Genomic DNA, 19,762 nt, shown 5'->3' on the forward strand with positions numbered 1-19,762 from the left:
CTTGGTGGAGCGTGGAAGGCAATCTGTCGCAAGGAAAGCCTTTTCAACTTCCTCCATCGGTGGCCACGGTAATAACGGATGCATCTACTCTAGGGTGGGGTGCTCATCTGGGGGACCTGGAGGTCAAGGGTCTTTGGTCTCTAGAGGAAAGGTTGCTTCAGATCAACCTGCTGGAATTACGGGCGATACGTCTGGCGCTCAAGGCCTTCCTCCCTTCCCTTTGCGGTCGGTCAGTGCAAGTCCTGACGGACAACACGACCGCGATGTGGTTCATCAACAAGCAGGGAGGAGTAGGGTCGCAGTGTCTCTGCAGAGAGGCTCTGCGTCTCTGGTCCTGGGTTCAGGATCATCAGATTTGTCTGATGGCAAATCATCTGGCCGGGGTACTGAACGTTCGTGCAGACAGTCTCAGTCGGCAGTTCTCTGCCGACCACGAGTGGAGGCTTCACCCGGAGGTGGTTCACGGCATCTTTCAGATGTGGGGGACTCCTCGGGTGGACCTGTTCGCCACTCGCGAGAATGCTCACTGCCTGTCATTCTGCAGTCTCCAGTTTCCGATGCAAGGAGCCTTGGGGGACGCGTTTCAGTTGAGTTGGAAAAATCAACTCCTTTACGCGTTTCCTCCCATACCCTTGATTCCTCGGGTTCTGAGGAAGATTCGCCAGGACCGGGCCCAAGTCATATTGGTCGCCCCGTACTGGCCAAGAAGGGTGTGGTACACAGACCTTCACCACCTCTCCTCTCACCCGCCGCTCCGTCTCCCTCACAGGGCAGACCTCCGCTCTCAGATGGAGGGGCAGGTTCTACACCCCCACCTCCAGACATTACACCTTCATGCCTGGAGATTGAACGGGGCAACTTGAGTTCTTTTTCTCTCCCTCACGATGTGATGGATGTCATTCTTTCTGCCAGGCGTGACTCCACTAAGTCCATTTATTCGTATAGATGGTCTAAATTTGTCTCTTGGTGCAGGGAGAGGGATGTTGACCCTTTGAAGGCTCGTTTGTCTGACATTTTACAGTTTGCTCTTTCTCTGGCGCAGCAAGGGTTTGCTGTTGCCACGGTCAAGGGGTATCTTTCAGCCTTATCGGCATTCCTCTGTTTGCCGGATCAGCCCTCTCTTTTTAAGTCTCCAGTGGTTTTAAGATTTTTGAAGGGTCTCACTAATAAGTTCCCTCCTTCTCCGTTTGTTGTTCCTCATTGGGATTTGAATCTTGTGCTGACTTTTTTGATGGGTTCTCCCTTCGAACCCTTGCACAAGTGTCCCATGAGACTTCTTTCTTTTAAAACGGTTTTCCTCGTTGCAATCACCTCGGCAAGGAGGGTAAGTGAGCTTCAGGCTCTTAGTTCCAAGCCCCCATTTCTGACTATTCATGCTGAAAGGATGGTTCTTAGGACCAGGGCTGCTTTTCTGCCTAAGGTGGTGACTCCTTTCCATCTTGGACAGTCCATTACCCTTCCTACCTTCTATCCTCCCCCTCACCCTTCTAAGGAGGAAGAGAGACTGCACCGTCTGGACCCTAAGAGGGCGGTGTCTTTCTATCTGGACAGGACTAAAGACTTCCGGATGGACGACCAGCTGTTTGTTGGTTTTGCTGGCTGTCGGAAGGGCAGAGCGGTGCACAAGCGCACACTTTCCAGGTGGATAATCCTGTGCATCAAGATTTGCTACTCTTTGGCGGGTAAGGACCCTCCTGAGGGTATTAGAGCTCATTCTACTAGAGCAAAGTCTGCAACATCTGCTTTGTCTAGGGGTGTTCCTGTTGAGGACATTTGCAGGGCTGCGACTTGGGCCTCCCTCCACACTTTTGCGAAGCATTACTGCTTGGATACCGAGGTGAGGAGGGACGGCCACTTCGGGCGCTCTGTCCTCCAAGATTTTCTGGTATAGCAGAGTGGGCACCCTCCTCCGGGAGTGGGGACTGCTGTGGGACTCTATTCACAAGGTGAGGAATCCACACGGCAGATGTATCTATCAGAAGAACAAGTTACTTACCTTCGGTAATGCTTTTTCTGGTAGATACAATATCTGCCTGTGGATTCCTCACATGCCCACCCGCCTCCCAGTTGTCCACTCTGTTATACCTGGTTTTTATGTGTATATGGTTTTGCTATTGTGCTATTTCTGTTGCACACTTTGTGTGCGATTTTTGCTTTGTTTGCACTGTGTACATTGTATATTTGCATATTTGCTGTCGTTGGTCCGTCCGTGTGCCTCGAAGGCACGGAAAAAAGGGCGGAACTGACGTCATCACGCCGACGTGGGCCTAATAAGGAGTCGGTGACGTCAGACGGAGTCTCGCGCGATGCCGTGCTCCTATGACGTCGTCCACGCCGGCGTGCTACGAAGAAAAATTCCGAACGTTGCTGACGCAAGGGGGATATTCACAAGGTGAGGAATCCACAGGCAGATATTGTATCTACCAGAAAAAGCGTTACCGAAGGTAAGTAACTTGTTCACCAGGCTTCTTACCATCAAAACGGCCTTCATAGTGGCAATAACATCTGCCTGGTGGGTCAGTGAGCTGCAGCCCTTGTCATCTCAGCCGCTGTACCTCACTATCTATCCAGACAAAACTGGTCCTTCGAACTTGAGCATCCTTTCTACCAAAGGTGGGAACTCCCTTTCATGTAGGCGGGTCCCTTACCCTTTCCACCTTTTATGCTCCGCCTCACTCCTCTAACAAAATAAAAAGGAGAGACTTCATTGGCTGGACCCAAAAAGGTATGTTGTTTTTCTGCCATGACAGCACAAAAGAGTTCCAGGTGGATGATAAACTCTTTGTGGGCTATGTGTGAACCAAACAAAGGGAAGACCTTGCAGAAGCAGAACATCTCACGATGGATAGTGCGCTCCATCAACATCTGCTACACATTGGCCAAAAAGCCATTTTCCGAACAGACCTAAGGCTGCGACCACCTCGTTCGCTCGCGGAGTACCTGTCCTGTATATCTGTCAGGCAGCAACATGGGTTTCCCTGCACACGTTAATGAAGCACTACTGCCTAGACAGTCAGATCTTGCGAGATTGGCTCTTTGCCCGTTCTGTCCTACATGATTTTTTAGTATAAATCTGTGTCTCTGTCCCACCTCCTGGGAGATAATGCTTGGGTATCTATTCTAAGGTAAGGAATCTGTGGGTAGAAGTCTCTAATCAGATTAACAAATTACTACCTTCAGTAATGCCTTGTCTGGTAGAAACTATCTTGCTGCAGATACCTTACCTACCGGCCCATCCTCACGCTCTGCGAACAGATTTCAGAGTAAGGGACTGTTTCCCTTTTAAGGGCCTTAGTTTCACACACCAGTGGTCAGTGTTCTTCATGGCTCTGCGCTTCTGGCCTGGAAAATCACCAAAAGAAACTGGCGTAAGCATGCTGCGGTGCCGCCTACATAGGCACTGCGCATTTCATTCCCGACCCAATGCTGACGAAGCTACCTGGAGCCGAACAACACCACCTACTAGCAGACCGGAGAACTGCTCCCGAATATTTTCTGGATCTAGTCTGATGCGTTATTATTATTAAAGGGTAAGGAATCTGTAGCTAAATAGAGCCAGATAAGGTGTTACCGAAGGTAAGTAACTTGTTCTATAAAAAAGTTTGCCTGCTGGTAAAAACCTTCGACAATCCAATAAAACTTGTAAATAAGCACATTTTGTATTCAGCCCAAAATGTACATTTTCCATTATAATCTATGGTTATTGATTTTACAGTTTTGCTTCCATAGCATGACTTTGCCCCAGATCCAAATTTCAATACTGCTTGCCTAAGCGAGGGATTTGGCAGTGCATCAACATCCTCTTCCATTCATGAATTTTCCAGAAACTGTTCAGATATTGTCCCCCTTAGATACAGCATATCTAAGCAGATATTGTCCCCCTTAGATACAGCATATCTAAGCACAATATTTAGTCAAAGTGCACAGCCCAGTCGTCAAATTGATTTAGAAGTTCCTGTCCCCTAGCATTATAGTTAATCTGCTGCATATTTCATCCCCTGTATTTCTAACTTATTTTGCCCTTATCTTGTCCGTTTACCACCAAGACACCATGTCCCTGTGTAGCAGTGCACTTTAGAAATAATTTTAATCTATTTTTCTTAACTTTAACCTCTTTGCTTTCTAGTTGAGCATATTGATACATAGTGGTCAGTGCTTGACATTTTCCTTGCATTGTGTATTGTATTTAAATGTTTTGTACTTTTTGTAAATTTTTATCAGGCCACCAGGTATTGTGCATCACTGTTAGTCAGCACTCTTTATCCACTGGTCTTTTTAGCTGTCATTCACATTTTCCTTCTGCCTACTACAGTATAGAGCATTGGGCAAGGGTTCCCCCTACTTGAGCCATTGGCTCTGTTGCACTGAGAGTGAAAGCATTACCTTATGACATGTATACAGCCACCCAGAACGAAGTGCACTTCAGTGCCAGTACGATGGGCCAAAACTTTACTTTGGCAATTCCCTTTGAGAAGCCCTTTGAGATTATGGATTTATTTAGTTGTGAACTTTTTTACACTATATCTTGTTACAGTAATTCAAAGGCAATAATAACTTTTGGTGGAGCCAATAAGAATCATATATTCCAGTGATGTGCATTAAAACTAATGAGGGTGTTCTATATATGTTCTATGTGCAAAGACAGTTAGCCCAGCACACTTTTTTAAAAGGTCAAACAATTATCAGATTTATAGTACAGTTGTCGCACAAAGACGAGTCAATGTTATGTTTTTCTTATTAAACTTCATCCTTTATTTAAAAAAAAAAAACGTTTTGCAACCGCCAGCGCATTTCGTCCACACACGGACTTCGTCAGGGCTCACAATGTTTTTTTATGATGTGTTTTCACATGGCCAATTTTGACCGCGTTTGTAATCAGTCAATCTGAAAAAGATTTGGAGATAATCGGCGGCCAGTGTATCAGGTGTTTTTTTCGATCGTCCACAGCAGAAGGAGTGCAACTTCTACTGTGGCCGATCGTGCGGTTAGATTTGCTCGGTGACATTGCTATAAACTCTGTAAAATTACTTGGAGCAAAAGAGGTTTACATACAAAAAAAGAAAAAACTAAAAAAAACACCTGATACACTGGCTGCCGATTATCCTCAAATCTTTTTCAGATTAACTGATTACCAACACGGTCAAAATTGGTCATGTGAAAATGCACCATAAAAAAACATTGTGAGCCCTGAAGAAGTCCGTGTGTGGACGAAACGCGTTGGCGGTTGCAAAACGTTTTTTAAAAAGAAACGAAAATAAAGGATGTAGTTTAATAAGAAAAACATAACATCGACACGTCTTTGTGCGACAACTGTACTATAAATCTGATAATTGTTTGACCTTTTAAAAAGTGTGCTGGGCTGACTGTCTTTGTATTTGTTTTGGGCAAGCCAATGGGGTAACTGTTGGCTTACCAGTTAGAGGTATAGGGGATTGTGCCTCAAGCCCTTTGCACCTTTGAATTAGACAATCAGGGATGTCAGGTCTGGTGCGGGAACTTATGCTTTGATTCCCCAAAAAATGCTGCTAAAATATATGTTCTATGTGCACCTGCATACTGTTCTATTATGATTATTGGAAATTGTAATATATTTAAAAAATTTATTGAAAGCATTTGGCTACCACGTTTAGGTAGTAATACTTTTGATTAGTTTCATGGCATATGGTTGCAATAAAAATGTTTTTTAAGAAACGGTCACACAAGCTTACCAAGGGCAGATGTATTAACGTTGCCAATACTTGATTAGGATTTTATTCTGGTTAACCTAAGAATTTTGTTACTCTTGTGTTCCCTGTCAAAGTGATAATTACTCCTGCCAGGTGTACCCAAGCCAGGAGTGAATATGAAACCTAAAGCATCAGTAGAGAAATTGTATATTTGTGTTTTTTTTAATTACCATGCTGACATGTCTCCTTCCAGCACTTCAGAGTGCCAGGTCAGGTAGGTTTATGTTAGTGACTTGGAATGTAGTGATTACACGATTCCTCAATAATCTATTTGAGTCTTGCTTAATTGTGATAAATAATTACGTTTTGGCATGTAAAGTATATGATAGTCGAATAGTTATGCATTATGAAGTTTAAACTCAACTAAGAGCTTATCTGAAAACGATGCTATTACATAGTAATGTCTTTCTTTCAGTGTATATGAAAATGTTCTGTTTTTTTCCAGGTGGTATTAAAATGTTTCTTCAGCCCACAGACTGAGAAGAATCGAGATGTTGTTCGTAGATGTGGATTGCTGCTTTGGCAGTTGCTAATGGCACCAAAGGACCAGATTTGCCCTGATATTCAAAAGGAAGTCTGTCTCGCAATTAGGTATGCACAACGTTTAGCTTATCAAGGCTGAAGAAGTACATTACCCACTCCTCAGTGACTGCATCCATTACTTTTACAGTAGTTGAGCCTTCCAAAAATAATATGATGTAGAATACTTTAAATGTCTCCCTCCATCCTATACTCCTTCAAAATCTCCCATTTCCTCCAGTTAGGAAGGATTCTGAAATATGTTTTTATAACGCATATAATAATAATCTTTTGTGTAATATCTGTTATTTACTAGGGCTCTTTTATCCTAAGACAGGAATATAACCTTGGTGAGGGTAGAGGTTCCAGATTTTCTTTGCATTAATGATGCTCTCTTTTGATGTCATTGTTACTCTTCATATGGGATTTTGGGATTGTGGGCACTAGATTAATGTGAGTTTTTGAGGTTTTTCAATGTGGAATTTAGTATTAAATCTACTCTCAACTTGGGGCTTTAAGGAACTACTTGACTAGAAACATTGTGGATTTGACGCAGTTGCACTGACTGTGTGCTCCACGCGAGCACCCTTCTTACATGGAGTATATCAGCCATCAATTTTGGACCAACTTTTATGACTTGAACCTGTAGGACAAAATCATCCACCTTTGCCAGTTTAACAAACACATATTCAAGGAACACAAGTGTCCTCCAGGAAATCGACTTAACATTCTCAGCCAGCACCTTATTTGTATAGCGGTTGAAGAGATACGAAAAATTAAAGTGCAATAGTAAAAATAAAGACCACATTCCTTTCTTTGTGTCTTTGGCTACTGGAAGAACCCAGGCAACTGAATTGGCTGGTTAACATAGGAGTGTGTGATGACTTTAGAAAGGGGTTGTGGATGTTATTTCCTTTGCATGAGCAAACCGAGGTTTACCTGTAACTAAGGGAACCATTGCAAGACAATACAGTGATGCTACAGGTGTACTGGAGGAGAAACCAAGGGCTCACTTGACCAGAAAAAGGGGCAAACGTTTCCAGCAAGGACGACACATGTATGCCTCGACATGGCCGTCAGTACATACCTTCACCAAACACTTTTGTGTGGATATTCCAGTCAGTTGAAAATTATAGGTGTTATGTTATACCTATTTGTATGGTGTCCTGGCACTTTACAAGGGATTGTTGACCTGGGGCCTATTGAAGGAGTCAGGTTTTCAGTTTATTATTGCACTCTAGGATTGAGATGGTGTCTCTGATATGGTAAGGGAGATTGTTCCAGGCTTTGAGGGCAAGATACGAAAGGCACTGTGTGCTCAGTTCTGGCTCTGCATATGTAAGAGGCGTGGGTGAGGAGCAAATTAGCCAACCTTAGATGTCTGGTTGGTGTGTGGAACTGGATGTGGCTGTTTAGGTATGCTGGGCCTTGGATGTGTAGTGCTTTGTAGGTGTGTGTGAGGACTTCTTAAGAACACACTCCTGTGGAAAGGTAACTAGTGTAGATCCATGAGGTGTTTGTATATATGAGTGCAGTGTAGTAATTTGAGCATGAGTCTTGGGGCTGCGTTCTGTATGACTTGGTAGTTCTTGGTGAGTTGAGAGGTGATGCTGACATTGAGGATGTTGCTGTAGTCCAGTCTGCTAGTGATGAGAGCTTGCAAAATGTAACTTCTGGTGCCCCGCAAGAGCCATCCGAAGACTTGGAGTAGCTTGAGGGTGTGGAAAAGGTGGTTGAGATCATGTTGACTTAATTGATCATTGAGATTTTGTTGTTTGTCACAATTCATAGGTTCCTGGCTGAGTTGGACAGACATGGAGTTGGTCCTAGCTCTGTGGTCTGCCTGGCCAAGGTCGACAGATGTCTTTTCTGAAAAGGACCATGCCTGTTTTATCCCTGTTGAGTTTTAAGCATTTGATTTTTATCAAGTCTGCGACCTTGGACATGTAGATGATTAAGATCACATTTGGGTGTTCGGAGAGTCTTCTGCTAGAGGGTGAGGATGAACTGGGTGTCAGTATAAAACGATGCTGAATTCATCTGCAGTGATGTTGTTGGTGAGAGGGATCATTTAGTTAGTGTGGCTCGGCAATGAGCCATGAGGGATGCCACAGTTCAATTTGGAGGTGGTGGATAAATATGGGGTTCGACTGACTGTGTGCATCCTGAGAGGCAGGAGCAAATCTACTAAAGATCCGGGCTGCAGATTCTGGTCTTGTGGAGCCATTGGATGAGGAAGGGTGGGTTATGCTGTTGAACGCTGCAGAGATATCTAGTAAAATGAGTGCCACGGTATAACCTTAGTCCCTGATGAGACAGAAGTCTCAATTCGTTGGCAGTAATGAGGGCTATTTATTTGGCTCTGAATCCGGGAGCTGTCCAGGAGCTGTTGAAAAGCTTCTCAAGTACTTTGGCCTGGTAGGGGAAGCTGGAAATGGGTCTGTAGTTAGCCAATATTGTGGGGTCTGCTAAGGGTTTCTTTTAAGAGTAGTAGGATGGGAGGGAGGGAGAGAGAGAGAGAAAGAGATTTTCAAAATGGGTAACATTTAGGTTTGTTAAGAATGATGTTTTGATGTGGCATTGTTTAGATAAAGCTTGTGCCCAGAGTGCTTGACCACGCATTAGCTTCACCAGAGCAGACTACTTGTAGAAAGCCACAAATTTGCTCTTTTCTCTCATGTGATGTATACTTTTAAATTTGTAGAGCTAGATTTGGACTTTCTGCTACAGAAGAAAATCAGATGCAACAATTATGCTTACAGGCTTGTATGCAACTGTGGTAAAAGAAATGCCCATTTTTAGATGAAGTGTTGAACTTACCTTCCACCTTTACACCGCCCCCTCGATCAACAAGATTATTGTGAAATTCCAATTCACTCTCTGTGATGATCCTGCAGCTCTGAACAGACTGAAACAACAGTGGTGCCCAAGCATCCTTAAGTCAGTAGTCTTACGTATTGTAATATTTTATCTACTGCTGGATACTTCTATCTTCAGATTCTTCACCTGCTGAACAGTCCCAGTCTACAGACTGGGTCTGGAAAACTTCAAAGCTGTCAATTTGCCAGTAAAGGGTGCCAGACTCAGCTGATGCCTGAAGTAACGTCAGGCATAATTTCTGAGGCCATTAAGCGCCCACACTAGCACAACGACATCAGGTCCCTTTTTTTCCCCATGCCATTGACACATGTATGGAGCACGAGCTTTCCTGGGAATTGTGTGGATTTCTCCTCCCAAATGCTGGTGCTGAAAGCCCTGTCTGGATTGTGAGGGCCAAATGTAGATTACAGAGCCCCAGCCTATTTGTTTGTGGTGTTTTGGGTCTGACCACTACTCCTGTCAATGTAGCTCACCTTAGTACGAATCCTAAGGCCATCAAGCAGTGCGAAGCTCCTTCTGTGGTAGGGGATCTCTGTGTATAGTCATAATCTAGTGAATAGTCCCGCTCATGTGCGGGGACCCCGGAGCAATCAAAAATAATCTCTTAAACTGTCTTCTTTGCAGTAGTGCATAGACACTTAAGAGTAAATTAAAGACCGATAATGCAGCCTATACATGCAAGGCTACACTGTCCAGTACTTCAACTAGAAATACAAAGGATATTCCACCAATATCACATTTAAACCTGTCTGCCAGGTTTCACCATGGAAAACACTTCTCCCCCTTCACCAAAGCCTTGGAATGATAGAGAAGAAGGACAGGACAGACAAGCCCCCATAGGCTGCCATTATGTGGCTTAAAAAGGGATACCGTGCCTTTAAGGAAACATTCCAGAACTCTCATGGTATCCCAGAATGCACAGCAACTCCCCCCACTTTCAGTTCTTTTTTCCGGCTCCTGCTAGCAGGACCCTGGAGCATTGAGCTCTCCCTTTTTTGGGAATTTTTCTACTAATTGTGCACTTTTAAAGTGTTAGAGTGTGTTCACTCGACGTGTTTTGCCTCTTCTCATCTTTGTTGGAGTTTCTCTGGTGTTTTGGACTGCTCTTTTATCAAATATGCCTGCCTTATTTGATAAATGTCCTGAGTGCTCCAGGAAAAAGGCTAAATCGGATCCTCACTGGGTTTGCATCCCGTGCCTGCCTGAATCTCATGTTCCTGAGGAGTGTGATATCTGTCTGCAGTTCCCTAAAAGGACCCTGAAGGACAGGGAGAAGACCAGGCTCCAAGATTTGGAACAAGAAGGCAGCAAAGACAAGGTGGGTCTGGGCATGAAGGGGCGCCTTCCTCTGCCCGTGCGCCGGCCTCTGGGGGGCTCCCCAGTAAAGAAAAGGCCAGAAAACGCCACCGGTCTCTGTCGACGTAGATAGCCTCGACGTCGGCGTCAAAAGGAATGACCACAGTCTGTTCCCCGTTTCCCCAGGGCTCTGGGTCGAAGCGCCGTCGACGTTCGACGTTGAGGGGACTGATGTCGAGACCTCCGACGAGGTTGAGGTCGAGGACTGATTCGTCGTCGAGCCATCATAGACGTCGAGAGAGGTCAAGACGCCGGCGTTCGCCGTCGAGGCGACACCACTGGTCGACGTCGACACGGAAGTCAGCGACGTCGAGACGAAGATCAGCGTCGAGACGAAGGTCGTCGACGCCGAGAAGATCGCTGTCGTCGAGGAGTCGTTTGCCATCGAGGCACCGACCGTCGACATTGAGGCGACGACCATCGACGCCGAGCAGACGCTCGGCGACGTCGAGACGACGTTCGACATCAAGAAGACGTTCGTCGACGTCAAGGAGACGTTCGTCGACGTCGAGGGGACGCTCGTCGACGTCGAGGGGACGCTCGTTGACGTCGAGGGGACGCTCAGCGTCAAGGAGGAAGCCTAGATGCACTAGGACCAGGACGGAGTCCTCGGCATCAGCAAGTACACGGCGCCGTCGCTCTTCTACGAGGTGTAGGGCCTCAAGATCGCCCCCTCTGGTCAGAAGAAGAAGAAGAAAAGGAGAGTGGGACAGTCTCCGGGATCGGAGTACTCTCAGGTTTATTCACCCGCTAAACCAAGGTCGCCTACACCTCCTCCTTTGCCCGTGGATCCTCCTCCGCGGAACCAGACTCCTCCTTCAACTGCCTCTACCTCCTACTCCGCCACCTCCGGTGCCTCCTCACCGCCCTCCTCCACCAGCTCCACCAAGGTCCGCCTCATTTGCCGACCCCGCCTACGGGGCTTCCGCAACCTAGGCTCCCGGTTCGGCCTCCACAGCGACCTCCTGTCCGGCCAGCGGAACACCCGAGGTCGCGGAGGTCGAGGTCTCGCTCGAGACGGAGAGATAGGTCCAGGAGTCGCCATCGCTCGTCCATGAGGTCTAGTCGGTGCCGTAGGAGGGACAGGTCTAGATCCCGCCACACGGATTCGCCCAGTGCCAGGGACTACTCGCCGACCCTGACTGACTCCCCTCGGACGAGGGTGTCCCCGATAGACAACATTATCTCCTTCCAGGAGGTTTTACTGCGAGGAGCGGCCAAGTTGGGCATCACACTCACGGTGCCCACGCCCCTGACGTCCGTCATCTTCGAAACACTGCACAAGAAGCAGTTGTATCGCCCATTGGTGCCAGGGTTGGTGGAACCCGCCATGGAGCTCTTCCTCACCCCTGCGGTTACGAAGTCAGCACCCTCAAGACTACAAAAGAAGTATCTGGCCCCCGACTCGGACCCAGCGTTTTTGCCCCTGGACCCTGCGCCGGACTCAGTGATTGTGACTGCGGCGAGGAAACAACACGCCATCACTCCGTCATCGACATTGCCTCCTGACAAGGATAGCCGCTGGATGGATTTGGCGGGCAGGAAGGTATGCGGGACGGCCGCCACGTCTATGAAGGCCGCTAGTGCCTCAGCCTTGCTGGGACGTTATGATCGGTCCCTATGGGAGTCCCTCACACGGTTCGTGGAACACCTTCCCCGAGAGAACAGGGAGAATTTCCAGGAGATCATGAATGAAGGACTCATGGTTTCCAACCAAGTGATCGGCGCTGCTGCGGATTCCTCCCTCCTGGCAGCCCACGGGTACTGTCATGGGGTCAACCTGAGGCGCCACGCCTGGCTACGTCTGACGTCACTGAAACCCGAGACGTAGCAGAGGGTTGCCAATCTACCCTTCTCTGGCGAGACCTTTTTTGGGAAACATGCGGACGAGGAGATGGCCCGCATGAAGGCGGAGGCTGAGACCTTGACAGCTGTTGGGTTGGAGAAGCCGAAGGAACGGAAGAAAACCTTCTGCTCGTTCCAGAGACGGTACAGGGCGCAAGGTAGAGGGCAAGGTTGACAGGCTGGGCAGCTACAACAGCCGCAGCAGCAACAGTTCCAACGACGCCCGTTCCAAAAGCGCCAGAGGGGCCGCGGTGGTCAGTAGTCTTCATCCGCGCCCAAAGGCCCGGCTGGGTCTAGGCCCTGAGGTGCTTCTTCCCCCTCATCCGTTACCTGCTCCGGTGGGGGGAAGCATCGGACATTACCTGGCAGAGTGGAGAAACATTACTCAAGACAAGTGGGTGCTGAATATTGTTTGCAATGGATACAGTCTTCGGTTCACCAGTCCGCCTCCAGCAATTCCACCGGTTGCCTCGCAGTTCCAGCTATGCGAGCTCCATGCGGAGGCTGACACCCTGTTAAGAAAAAGGGCGATAGAAGACGTCCCTCTGTCTCAAAGGGGAAAGGGCCTTTACTCTCGCTTCTTCCTGGTAAGGAAGAAAGACAAGAACGAGTTCAGGCCTATTCTGGATTTGCGACAAGCAAACAAGTGGATTTGCAGGGAAAAGTTTTGCATGCTGTCTTTGCACCAGATTTACCCTCAGCTACAAAGGGGAGACTGGCTTTGCGCGATAGATCTGCAAGATGCGTACTGCCACGTGCCCATTGCACGGAAACACCGGAAGTTCCTGCGGTTCCTCGTCTGCACCAATCACTATCAGTACACTGTACTACCGTTTGGACTGAAGTCTGCACCCAGGACGTTTTCGAAGTGCATGGCTGTGGTGGCAGCGCACCTGCGAAAGAACAAGGTGTTTGTCTACCCGTACCTGGACGACTGGTTGATCAACGCCTCCACCTTCCAGGAAGCACAACTGCACTTCAACAGGACGGCTGTCCTGCTGAATCAGCTGGGGTTGCACATAAATATGTCCAAGTCTGTTCCGATCCCGGTCCAGTGCCTGCAGTACTTGGGAGCCTCCATCAATACGCTGTCAGCAAGCGTGTCTCCTTTGGAGGAGAGACGCTTATCACTCCTTCGGAAGGCTTAGGCTCTCATAGCTGCTCCATCTACAACAGCGAGACGGTGTCTTCTCTACTGGGGTCGATGGCCTCTTGTATCTTCCTCACCCCACATGCGCGCCGCCACATGAGGCCGTTGCAGGAATGCTTGGAGGATCAATGGGACCAGAGGAAAGGGTGCTGGGACGACAGTATCCAGTTTTCTCGTCATGCCCAGCAGTCCCTGAGATGGTGGTGCTCGGCAGAGAATCTACTCAGGGGGGTCCCTTTCCACAAGGATATCCCGACTCAGACTATTGTGACGGATGCGTCTCTCCAGGGCTGGGGAGCGCATTCAGAACATCTACAAATCCAGGGAACGTGGTCTCCAGCAGAGTCCACGTATCACATCAATTTCCTGGAACTCAGAGCGGTTCACTTGGCATTGAAGGCCTTTCATCCGTCTTCCAGACCAACGCCTTGCTTGTACAGACGGACAATACGACCATGATGTATTATCTCAATGAGCAGGGGGGCTCAAGATCGCGCACACTGTCACAGGAAGCGCAGGCGATCTGGCACTGGCTGTTAGCCAGAGGACTGATGATAACGGTGACTCATCTGCCAGGTGTGCAGAATGTTCAGGCGGACGCCCTCAGCTGACTGCTTCAGGAAAACCACGAGTGGGTCATAAACGACGAGGTGCTCGGCGACGTCTTCGCCATGTGGGGCACTCCAGACGTGAATCTGTTCGCCACTGCCGAAAAAAGCAAATGCCACGACTTCGCCTCGAGGTATTATCAGCTGGGGACTCTGGGGAACTCGTTATGGATCAGCTGGTCGAATATCTTTCTGTACGCTTTTCCACCCATTCCCCTGATTCCGGCGGTGCTCATCAAGCTGGCCCAATCCCGGGCGCGGGTGATCCTCATTGCTCCGGAATGGCCCAGGCAGTGCTGGTTCACGGACCTGCTTCATCGGTCGATCCTACCTCATCGGCGGCTGCCGTGTCGGCCGGACCTTCTCACGAAGTTCGGGGGGCAGATGGTGCACCCCAACCTCTCGTCGATGAGTTTGGCGGCATGGCTCCTGAGATAGAGATTCTGCATCTGGTGCATGTCTAAGAATTATGATCCGACGACCTGCAAGGAAGATGTCATCCTTTCATACCTTCTGCATTTAGCTCAGTCTGGACTTAATTTCCATTCATTAAAGTTCATCTGGCTGCATTGACTGCTTACAGAAAAAGCCCTTCGCAGACATCCTTCTTCCAGATTCCTGTGATTAAGGATTTTTTGGAAGGGTTGAAGAAGGTGTTCCCTCCTGTTCGGCTTCCTTCGCCTGCATGGGAACTGAATGTGGTGCTGTCCAGGCTGATGAAGGAACCTTTCGAGCCTATTCACAAGGCTTCACTGCAGCACCTGTCTTGGAAGGCGGCGTTCCTCGTGGCCATTACATCGGCCCGCAGGGTGAGTGAAATTCAGGCATTGTGTTGCCAGGAACCTTATACTGTATTTCATGCTGCTAAGGTTGTTATGCGTACTCACCATAAGTTCGTTTCCAAGGTGATTTCTGATTTTCATGTTAATCAGGTTATAACTTTACCGACTTTTTTCCAGAATCCTTCCACTCCAGCGGAAAGGCCTCCTCATTCCCTGGATGTCAGAAGGGTGCTGAAATTCTATCTGGATAAAACCAAAGACATTCGCAGATCCGACCAATTGTTTGTCAACTATGGGTCGGTTAGGACTGGTCTGGCTACTTCGAAACAGTCCCTTCTCTAGGTGGATTGTATCTTGTATCCAGATAGCGAATAAGACCATAGGGGGTAAGCCTAAGGCTCATTCCACCAGGGGCAAAGCGGCTACAACAGCTTTGCTTCACAACGTTCCCATTGCAGAGATCTGCAAGGCTGCCACTTGGAAGTCGGTCCATACCTTTGCTAGGCATTACTGTCTGGACTCTGATGCCAGGGCAGATGCTCAGGTTGGGCAGGATTCATTGAGAAATCTGTTTGACAGTAGTGGTGTTGCCTTATTTTTCTCCACCGCCAGGTTGTTTTTTGGATGGGCTTGCCATTCTATTCACTAGATTAGGACTATACACAGAGATCCCCTACTACAGAAGGAGTAGTTTCTTACCTGTAACTCCAGTTCTGTAGTAGGGGTATCTCTGTTATAATCATAAGCGCCCGCCCTCCTCCCCGGTGGAGAAAAGGATAAAATGATGAATGCTACAGGTCTAGCTGTATACACCTCCAAAAAGAACAAAGTGGAGGGAGTTGCTGTGCATTCTGGGATACCAGGAGAGTTCTGGAAAGTTTCCTTAAAGGCACGGTATCCCTTTTTAAGCCACATAATGGCAGCCTATGGGGGCTTGTCTGTCCTGTCCTTCCTCTATCATTCCAAGCATTTGGTGAAGGGGGGGGGGGAAGTGTTTTCCATGGTGAAACCTGGCAGACAGGTTTAAATGTGATATTGGTGGAATATCTTTTGTATTTCTAGTTGAAGTACTGGACAGTGTAGCCTTGCATGTATAGGCTGCATTATCTGTCTTTAATTTTCTCTTAAGTGTCTATGCACTACTGCAAAGAAGACAGCTTAAGAGATTATTTTTGATTGCTCCGGGGTCCCCGCAAATGAGTGGGACTATTCGCTAGATTATGACTATAACAGAGATACCCCTACTACAGAACTGGAGTTACAGGTAAGAAACTACTCCTTATCGCCCGAGTTCATAAAGGTATGAGACATAGTAGTACTCGACCCCGTACCAGGTCACCTTTCTCATCTGAAACCAAAAGGAAAAGTCTCAAAAACATAAAAAAAAAAAATTAGGAAAAGCTAAGTCCCTAAAATGACCACGGACTCTGTATTGCTTCGCACTCCCAGATAATCGAGAGTACTACTCTCCCACATAGAGGCTCAAACACGACGAAGCAATAAACACAAAACCGCCTGGAAAGGGATTTCACTTGCTAAAATGAAGCAAATCAAAGACTATTTTCAGAATAAGGCTTGGGGTTTTATTTATGCAATGCTCTCTAACAGAAAGGCTTTCCCAGATGTCAAATGAACAACATTCAAATGTATATAGAGATATATGTATATATGCAAGCAATAATAACACACTTGGCAAATGCAACTGTTAAATGCACGGATAATAATATGAAATGAAACACACGCAGATAATACTGGAATACAACACAAGCAGATTATGTTGGACGTCCTGCAAGAAATCAGAGAGATATATACACTGAATACATCAGATGATTAACTTAGATGTGCACACAGACACACACACATCACAAAGTCAATAATCAATAACAAGATACATCACCGGCTGCAAACTTCAACTCGGCCCACTCCAGACTTGGGGAATCACAGCCAGGGTCAAGAGACTCAGCAAAACCGGGAACTGCTGCACTGTAGACTAGTCTGTTGTTCAGGCTCAAAAAATCCCAGTCTCTAAGTCAACAAACCCCAGCATTTTAGTCTTAAAACACACTATAAGGTTCTGAGAGGTCTTCCTCTGTGCCAAGGAAACTTATTGAAATTGGCCACCTTCCATTCAAGCATTCCAAAGGCAAAGGAGTTCTCACATTCTCTCTGCATTCTCACATGTTCCAGCCTTTATCTTAACGAAGCCTCTGTCAGTACATTCAACAATCTCCGAAAGAACAGAAAACAAAACAACCTTGAACGTGAATGACCTAAACAACTTGAGTATTCTAGGGGCCTGCCTGTGCGCGCAAAAAGCTCAAGCAAAACAGAGTCCGAATTCAAGATGACATGAGGGCATGTCACAGCCAATAGTACGAACTTCCCAATGTACAACACAATGCACATTTGAGCACTACTGCTCATAACACTGCACTTCGAGACCTAGAAGTACATTCCACACCTCTCTCTCGCTCTCGCTCTCTCATGTTTTCAAATGCACATCCCACACGTTCTGTTCTTGGCAAGCTGTTCTACTCTGTGACAGGTCCCACTTTAAAACTACAAGATCACATGAAAAATCTTCAAGCCAAGAAAGGCACATGCAGAGAAAAATGTCGTACATTCAGGCTAGGGTAAAATAAAACGCCAAAAGTCAATTAAAATCGTGGTAGTCAAAGGTCATCACGTGGTTTCAAAACATAGGAGTGCCTCTAGCACTACATTCCACCCCATAACCTTTGACTATCATAAGTTACATATCAAAAAATCAACTTAAGTGAAAGCACGAATATAAAATGAAGCTCACATTAAAACAATGACATTATAACAACATAAAACATAATACTTCATCTGAAATAATTCATGAATATCTTATAATAACTTAGCTTCAGCAATAACTGTATGATGAATACACAAAATGAATACACAAATAGAATTAAACATGTTAACTCTTTAATGTTCCTAGTGTTATAAATGGCTAATTCTAGAATTTCTACTATTGAAACAGCCAAATTTATATATTTTGCTTAAAATAAAGAAATCTCAGAATCTAGTGTTTTCCCCAAACTGAACAGCATTTCCTGGAACCCTCTGGATTTAAAGAAAAATATGCTTCCATACGAACACAGCCTTCTTGCTTTGAAATGATCTATTTTAACATTAATTTTCATTGTATTAAAAAAGTCTTTGCTAGGTAAGTTCATCTGATTGATTCAGCCAAAGGATTTCAGCAACGATGTCAGTCTGCGCTGTCAGGTGGTCACTTCGGGGTTGGGGCGGGGTGGTCCTACACCCTCACGACCTCATTCAGACAAAGGTACCCATATGCAGGATAGAGACATCAGGTACAGCAACAGTACAGTCACAGTATGTTCTATCACGCTTCTTGCAAAAAAATGAATTTTTTTAAAAGCACACGTTCTCCTTTTTAGGTTGCGACGATGTAGGGCGCACATGCGCTGCATAGGAGGGCCATTATCCGTCGCTCTGCTCATTTTCAAGCACACACTTGTGCTTGTGGTGGCATCCACCTTGCGGGAGCACGCAGCGGCGCGCCACAAGCACGAGTGCAGTGCTTGAAAATGAGCAGACTGCGCCCGCACGCACGCACCACTCCCGGGCAAGCACAAGTGCTTCGCTGGGCTTTTTCAAAAATTCCTTTTAGCGCAAGCACGCACGCACCACTCCGGGCTTGTTCGTATATTCTATTCCCTTCAAACTACTATCTTTTTATAGCCAAGCTGTAAACTAAAGAAAGATGCTGTCACATTCCTCAGTCTTCAATAGCATTCCTACAGAGCCCGGAGGCTACAAGTCGACAATTGCTAGGCTTTCTACCCCACCAATTTTTAACCACAAGTACCGATAGGAAAAAAACATTTTGTTAATTACATGGACTTTAAACTAGACGATAACACACCTAGAGAATGCACTTCAGATCACTCAGCATTGGAAGAACGGCTGTTAATGGGTTTCACTGATCCAGATGTGCTATGTAAGAATAATTTTTGGGAGCTTATAAGAATAATTATAATAAAATTGATATAAAAACGTGTTTTCTACAATGCTTACTACCACAACTAAGCCATTTCTATGTACCGAAAATAAATGGCGATACGATTCTTCAATTTAACAGTACTCAACTGACCAACCCAAGAAGGATGAAATAAACTTCCCCTACTCGGATTTAAATGTGCAAGTCAAAAAAAGCTCATGGAACTTAAACATGCCTTCCGACACAGAGGGCTCTCCAACTGCTTGACCGAAGCCGCCAGTTACTCAAGGACACGGATCATTCACTGAACTAGGGACCTCTTGTGAGGGGATACCAAAAACATATGGGTCTTAACAAGTATGGGAATTGCTAGCCACCCCTTTCAGAGGGCAAGTAGCAAATGCCATGTTTTGTTGCAATATTCAAATTGATGATGGTGAACTGGCTGACGTGCGTAGCAATGATAGGTAAACAATGCAATTTTATCAATTCGAAACAGGACTTAAAAAAAAAAAATCATACTACCGCTAAATTTTGTGGCCCTAGGGCTTGCTATCTATATTTAATTTTTTTTAAAATAACGATGGCATGTAACTCTAATAGAAAAGTATAGGTGCTTCTTTGCAGGTAGGTTTACCTAGAACCAGCTTAGAAACCTTTAATTTTAATGCCAACACAGGAAATTATGATTCTTAATGGCGCAAAGAAAAGAACTAGTGCTTTGAATTACTCTAATCTGAAGGCAGTTTAAACACATAATGAAGACAAGAAAGTATAAAGAATGAAAGCAAAAGATTATTGCCAATGCAAATATTGGCCCATCAGCTCTGCCATTAAAGCGCCTTCATTTTAAGGGGATGTGCACATGTGATGAGCTTTCATTTAAAATGCAAGAGCCAACA

General features: G+C 46.3%; 1 protein-coding gene across 4 annotated transcripts in view; it reads left to right on the plus strand.

The window, feature by feature from the left end:
• The window catches only part of HECTD4 (HECT domain E3 ubiquitin protein ligase 4), a 2,216,728-nt gene that overhangs the window by 312,563 nt on the left and 1,884,403 nt on the right, over positions 1-19,762 (plus strand). For all 4 annotated transcript variants that reach the window (XM_078667422.1, XM_078667425.1, XM_078667423.1 and 1 more), the window contains exon 13: positions 6,172-6,317. In XM_078667422.1, coding sequence (XP_078523548.1) covers positions 6,172-6,317 — 146 coding nt within the window. The remainder of the gene's footprint in view (positions 1-6,171; positions 6,318-19,762) is intronic.

The sequence above is a fragment of the Lissotriton helveticus genome, chromosome 11 (assembly GCF_964261635.1).
Source record: "Lissotriton helveticus chromosome 11, aLisHel1.1, whole genome shotgun sequence".
Taxonomy (NCBI): Eukaryota; Metazoa; Chordata; class Amphibia; order Caudata; family Salamandridae; genus Lissotriton; species Lissotriton helveticus.